The sequence below is a fragment of the Trichechus manatus genome, unplaced genomic scaffold (assembly GCF_000243295.1).
Source record: "Trichechus manatus latirostris isolate Lorelei unplaced genomic scaffold, TriManLat1.0 scaffold00085, whole genome shotgun sequence".
Classification (NCBI taxonomy): domain Eukaryota; kingdom Metazoa; phylum Chordata; class Mammalia; order Sirenia; family Trichechidae; genus Trichechus; species Trichechus manatus.
The window spans coordinates 8,370,229-8,377,082 of NW_004444021.1; the positions used below are offsets into that span (position 1 = coordinate 8,370,229).

The following is a 6,854-nucleotide window of genomic DNA, read 5'->3' on the forward strand; positions in this document are numbered from 1 at the left end:
TAACATCTTAAAATTTTTAAATTTGTTGTGTTGGGTAACATCTCCCAAAAATTTCAGGGTAAGCTGTGGTTTCAAACTATTTTGTTATTTTGATAAGATAGTATATCTAGTATATAATTATTTATTCCAAATACTTTCCCTCCTTACCCCCCGCCCCATCTCCCTTGCTGCTTAGATGGTGGTCTGTCGGAGAATCAATGTTCTTTTTGTCTACCCATCTCCCTTCAGTCTTAATAAAAGGTCTTAAACAGTTACATGAGAACCAAAAAAACAACCCACCGCTTTTGGAGAATAAATCAGGATCTGGAATTCCAAACAGTAATTCCAACTCCAGTGTACAGCATGTTCAGATCAGAGTCGCCCGCTTGGAAGAAAATACAGCTCTCTCTCCAAGCCCCATGACAGCGCTGCAGATTCCAGTCCAGATCACTCATGTTTGTAAGTGTCTGAACCCAAGGCTCCTTGCTGTTTATTGATATAAAACCTATGTGGTCTTGATGACGACTCTGGCACTTTTTCTTCTTCTACAGTGTTGATAAAAATTTACTGAAGTTGAGAAGTTAAAGGAGATCTACAGTGTCTTACGTTTAGCTCAATATTTGCCCAAAGGATGGGTGATAGGAAGGAACTCATAACCAACTGCCTAGCTATGATAAACTGTCTTACTTTCTAGATTTGTAAAGAATTAATGGTTAATATGAAGCTACCTAAAGTATAGTCCATTAATCAAGGAAATAGAGTTCATAAAGTGGCAGGTCATTTATACTAATTCACCAGAACTCTGGTGAACTAGTATAAATGTAGAGGACATGGGTTTGTTGAGGTTGACAGCGATTTTCTTCAGGGAGAAAAGGCCAGTTTCCTGTGGGAAATTGTTATTACCCCTTACCTTACCCGTGTGTTTTCCTTAGCCTCTTTGGCATTTTTGTGTTTAATGAGATTATGAGAACCCAGCAATTGTTACAGGGAGAGGAATTTTTTTTTCGTAATATGTAAGCCAAGGTGATCTTTCTACCTTTCTTTCTGTCAATCTTAATTATAGTATTAGAAGACGAATAAGAGAATGAAATTTTAAGATGCATGTTATTCTTCACTTACCTTTATCTCACTTATGTTTTTTCTGTCTACATATTGCTATTTGCCTATGGAAAAGTCGTTGCACAAGAATATACCAATCACTGTGTGTTACTCTCAGTTGGGGTATTACTGGCATTTGGGTCAGTAGAGTTCTTTGTTTGCAGGACTGTCCTGCACATTATCCAATGTTCAGCGTCGCTTGACCTTGCCCACAAAATCCCAGTGGTGCCCTCCAGTCATCATGACAACCAGAAAGGCCCTCATACATTTCCAGATGCACCCTGTGACATGCTACTATTGGCTCTGTTTGAGAATCACTGAGCCGCCTATTGGTGTAATTTACAGTACTTATCTGTATATGCAATGGCTGTCAAAGTACCTTAGAGAAATTTAATCATGCCTATCTTAGTCTCAAAGTTCTGATTTGAGTTCAGTTATTTGCTTTGTCTTTCTGCTAGTGTAATAAAGCATGAAGAATTTATTTTATTTGGCCCTGCTTGTTTCTGTTTTATCATCTGAGAATTGCAGAGCAACTGAAATTGCTAGTCCAAATAAATATGAGAACTCCTCTTGGCTGTGAACTGATTGTGCATTGGAGGACGTTACAGTTTTCCTTGGCTATTGGGTAGACAGCCCTGTTGGGAAGATAGCAGACATTTTATAAATGGTACCTTAATAGTCATTCACAGCATCAGTCATTTAATTTTTAAATAGAAGAATTCATTTCTTCCATCAAGAAATGGGAATAGAGTTAAGAGTTTTACAGCTGATCCATTATTCTTAGCATTCTGGCTAAAATCTCTTAAATGTATCTTATAGGTCAGGGGTCAGGGATGAGCAGACTTTTTCAGGCCACATTGGTCTTTCTAGAATATCATTTATTTTTGTTTTTGCTTTTATTACAACCCTTTAAAAATGGAGGAAAAAAAACATTCTTAGCCTTGGACCACATTTGTCCCCTGCATAGTTTACTCATCCATGATTTAGGTTATTTATCTGGAATCGTATCACATTATTCTGGGTTAGGTCTTAAGAATCCATCAAATAGAAATAACATGAATCAAGTGCATTTCTATTGCTAAGGGTGTCATATTCCTTTCAAATAACTGAGAAGTGCTGTAGTTAGAATATAATAAGTAACAACAAACACTACATATTAAAAGTCCATTCGAAATCATTTTTCATGAGTTTACTACAGGTGCCACTGAAAGCACCAAAAGAATTCAGATTTCTTTTAATCTTAGTTCAGTATAACTTTGAGTAGATGCTGATCAAGTCTAAGCCTCAGTTGACACATTTATAAAAAAGAGATTATACCATCTGATCTCTAAGGTGCTATTCAGTCTCCCAAATTGGTTTTTTGAAATAATTCTATATGTACTAAATGTAATCTTTATGGGGAGCCCTGGTGGCACAGAGGTTAAGAGCTCAGCTGCTAACCAAAAGGTCGGCAGTTAGAATCCACCAGCCGCTGCTTGGGAACCCTATGAGGTAGTTCTACTCTGTCCCATAGGATTGCTATGAGTCAGAATGAACTTGACGGCAGTGGGTTTTTTTTGTTTGTTTGTTTTTGGTAAATGTTTTGAAAAGTGCTTTTGATCCTCAGAACAACTATATGAAGGAGGTAGGCAGGAAAGGTAAAATCTCTGAACTTTAGCTTGGATTAAATTATCTGCCAAGGTTTACACTGCTAGAAAGTGATGTAGCTAGAACTAAAACCTAGTGTTTTGATACTTGCAAACCCGACATCTATATTGTTTACCAGGATGTCCAGGAAAGTTTGTTTACCAAGTTCCTGTCTCTTTGCAGGCTAGTCTTAGTGTGTTCCTGTTGACTTCCTAATGTTAGAACATTTTATAAACTATACCAGGGGTTGGCAAATCTTTTCTGTAAGGGGCCAGATACTAAATATTTCAGGGTTTGTAGACCATGTGGTCCCTGTCAAAACCACTCAGTTCCACCATTGTAGTGTGAAAGCAACCATACAAACTACATAAATGAATGGGGTTGGCCGTGTTCCAATAATACTTTATTTTAAAAAAACAGGCAGTGTGCTAGATTTGGCTTGTGGGGCTGTAGTTTGCAGACTCCTAATCCCTGCCATCCTAGGTAAATCCATTAGCTTTCTCATCACTCTATAGCTTAAAAAGCTTAAATGACTTCAGATTTCCGGCAAATTATTCAAGATGAGATTGCCTTCATGATAAATCTATGTTTAATTGAGCACACTGGATAAATTTTAGTTTGCAAAGTGTTTATTTGTTGTCGTTGTCTTTACCACAGCTTCAACAGACTCCCCTGCTGCTACTGTTGACTCTGAAACAATAACACTAAACAGTGGAACACTACAGACGTTTGAGATTCTTCCAGTGAGTAATAAATACTGCAGAAAGTTGATTTTGGTCATTTTTATGCATAAGAAAAATCAGTTGGAATAGGTTTTAGGATGCTATTACATAAGCAGCTACATCCATGAGTTTGAAGCCAGATGGTTTGATCAGACATAAATCAGACTTCAACCTTTATAATGAAATCTTTCTCCTCACCTGTACTAAAAAAAAAAAAAAAAATCTTGCCATTGCGTCAGTTGCAACTCATAATGACTCCACAGGACAGAATAGAACTGCCTATAGGGTTTCCAGGGCTGTAATCTCTACAGGAGCAGATTGCCACATCTTTCTCCCATGGAGCCACTGGCAGGTTCAGACTGCCTACCTTTCAGTTAGCATCCCAGTGCTTAACCACTGTGTCGTCAGGGCTACTAATAATATGCTCTTTTTATATATAAAAATGATAGTGTAGATGGATTTGTTGAGTCATAAATAAACTTATAACCAAAAGTTTTTTGTCGGGGGGTGGCGGGGAGGGTTTGCATTTTACATTGGTTACATGAGAAAAACCTTGGGTACAAACTTACGAGTTATTAAACAACATTTGGTTCAGTAAAATATTGTGCTAGCCGTTGGGTACACAAAATTTAAAAGTTCCAGTCCTAAATGGTGCAGCCACTTTGGAAAGACAGTGTAGCAGATCCTCAAAAGGTTAAACATAGTTACCATATGACCCAGCAATTCCAGTCTCAGGAAATTCCAACCCCAGGTATATATATACCCAAGAGAAATGAAAGCGTATGTCCAGCCAAAAACTTGTGTAGGAGTGTTCATACACTATCAGTTAAGTAGGCTTTTCGAATAAGAATCTTTTTCCTTCAGCTGAACATTGCTGTTTCTGTATGTTTTTCCTTAATATAATTTTAGGAGGAATTGTTTTTATGAAAAATCTGTTCAAGTAAGTAAACACTGCTTGATTGTGCCTTTTCAGAAATGTGAAGTTTTTTTGTTTCTGTTTTTTTTTAACTGGAAGATTGCTACTGAGAAAGGATAGAGAGGGAAAGATGGGTGTGCTGGGTTACCGCACTGGAAACTCAGTTCCCTAAAACAGATGGGCTGAAACCAGATCATGGTAATACTCAGGAATGAAGAATGGGATAAATGCCTTGTGTCTCAGTTAAACCATGAGGCTGAGTATTGACTTAATGACATAAAAAAATAAAGAACATTGATACCATTCATTTTATTACCTACTTGTACCTTTAGGATTAAGTACATTGTGGCCAGTAAATTATAGTCAGTCCATTTTTGGAAGGTCCCTGGGTAGTGCAAACAGTTTGTGCTTGACTACTAACCTAAAGGTTGGCAGTTTAAACCCACCCAGCGATGCTACGAAAGAAAAGCCTGGCGATTTGCTTCCAAAAGATCACAGCCATGAAACCCTATGGAGTTCTGCTGTGTAATACACGAGGTTGCTATGAGTCAGAACCCAATCAACAGCAATGGGTTTTGGTTTTGGTTTTTGAGCGTAAAGTTGTGTTAAACTTTTTTTTTTTTTCTCCTTTAGTCTTTCCATTTACAGCCCACTGGCACTCCAGGCACCTACCTACTTCAGACAGGCTCAAGCCAAGGCCTTCCCCTAACTCTGACAGCTAGTCCCACAGTAACCTTGACAGCCGCTGCTCCTGCTTCTCCTGAACAGATCATCGTCCATGCTTTATCTGTATGTTGCATTACATAAATTCCTTGGTTTTCCTAGTTTATGTAGAAGATTGGCTAACTTCTAAGTGTCACTAGAGATAAGGTTTTTTTCCCCCTAGTATTTATAATACTGTAAAACCTATGTGCGTTCAATAGTATTCTCTGTAGGAGAAAAATACATTTTGAGTGCAGTTCAAGTATTTGAGTACCTGTTAGGGACCAGGATTAGTTGATCCAAAATTATAAGGTTGTCCAGTTAAACAATTCTTCCTACCACTGTTCCAGAAAGTTTTGCACCATCACTTCTGCCTTCACTGGAGTATATCCTTCATCCCTTGTGTCTCCTTATATGAAATGAACTTACACTGAGGAATAGGGACATGAGAGCAAGGACCTCAGTGGGTAAAGGACAGGGGTTGTAGAAAAATAGTGATAATTGCAGACTCAGAGGTGAGGGGAGGGAGGGAGGTAGTGAAGTACCACCTGTAAATGTCATTTGTTGCTGTAACTTAAATCTAGTAGGTAATTTTTATTTTGCTGTTGATAGTTTCTTTAATGTTTTATAGCCAGAACATTTGTTGAACACAAGTGACAATGTCACAGTGCAGTGTCACACACCAAGAGTCATCATTCAGACTGTTGCCACAGAGGACATCACTTCTTCCATATCCCAAGCAGAACTGACAGTAGATAGTGATATTCAGTCAGCTGACTTTCCTGAGCCTCCAGATGCCCTAGAAGCAGACACTTTCCCAGACGAAATCCATCAGCCTAAAATGACTGTAGAGCCATCATTTAATGATGCTCATATATCCAAATTCAGTGACCAAAATAGCACAGAACTAATGAATAGTGTTATGGTCAGAACAGAAGAAGAGATCTCTGACACCGACCTTAAACAAGAGGAGGAATCACCCTCTGATTTAGCCAGTACATATGGTACTGAGGTAAGTTGCACTTAAGGGAACTTATGCCCTAATGGGTTCCTGTCTCAAGCCTCAAATCTGCAGTTGGGAAAGAAGCCTAGAAATAATTCAGGGGGGATAGCCTTCCATCTGTCTTTAGACCCACAGAATAAAGTGCCAACCCCTACCTCGGACCTCACAAGTTATCAAGCAACTAATAGTGTCATGCCAGCAGATGTGGGAATGCAAAGACATCTTGTGGCAGGAGGAATAAGAAAACCATGTTCCATCTTACCATGTTCCTCGCTAAAGCCTTTTCCCTCTCTGCCTCCAACAGATTGAGAAATGCTTATCAGAACATTTTCCTGAGGGTAGTTAATAACAAGCTATGTAGGGCTTTGTGATTCAGCTTGGGAACTTCACCCTACAGTGTAGCAGCGATGTTTCTCCTATGTAACCTATAACTGAATTGGTTTTTTTTAAAGTTTCTTTTTGCTGATGTTTGATACATTAGACTAGGAGGTTAAGATTACTTTTGTCCATTTTTTACAACCTTTCATTTCTTTATATTCTAATTAAAAAACAGGATAATGTTTGAGAGTCAAGTCATACCAAACCTAGAAGGGCTTGGGATCTGAGTCAGAATCTTTTTTTTTTTTTTTTTTTAATACGATCTAGGATTTAGAGTCTCCTACCATAGAAGAACAAGTTGATCAAACAACAATTGATGATGAAACAATACTTATTGTACCTTCACCACATGGCTTTATCCAGGCATCTGATGTTATAGATTCTGTCTTGCCTTTGACAACACTAACAGGTACTGTAGCACACAACCCCA

At 38.3% G+C, this 6,854-nt stretch overlaps 1 protein-coding gene across 5 annotated transcripts in view; it reads left to right on the forward strand.

The window, feature by feature from the left end:
• DMTF1 (cyclin D binding myb like transcription factor 1) overlaps positions 1–6,854 on the forward strand; it is a 52,737-nt gene that overhangs the window by 44,318 nt on the left and 1,565 nt on the right. For all 5 annotated transcript variants that reach the window (XM_004381482.2, XM_023736048.1, XM_023736046.1 and 2 more), the window contains 5 exons: positions 229–438; positions 3,361–3,446; positions 4,975–5,130; positions 5,675–6,055; positions 6,692–6,833. In XM_004381482.2, the coding sequence (XP_004381539.1) occupies positions 229–438; positions 3,361–3,446; positions 4,975–5,130; positions 5,675–6,055; positions 6,692–6,833 (975 nt within the window). The remainder of the gene's footprint in view (positions 1–228; positions 439–3,360; positions 3,447–4,974; positions 5,131–5,674; positions 6,056–6,691; positions 6,834–6,854) is intronic.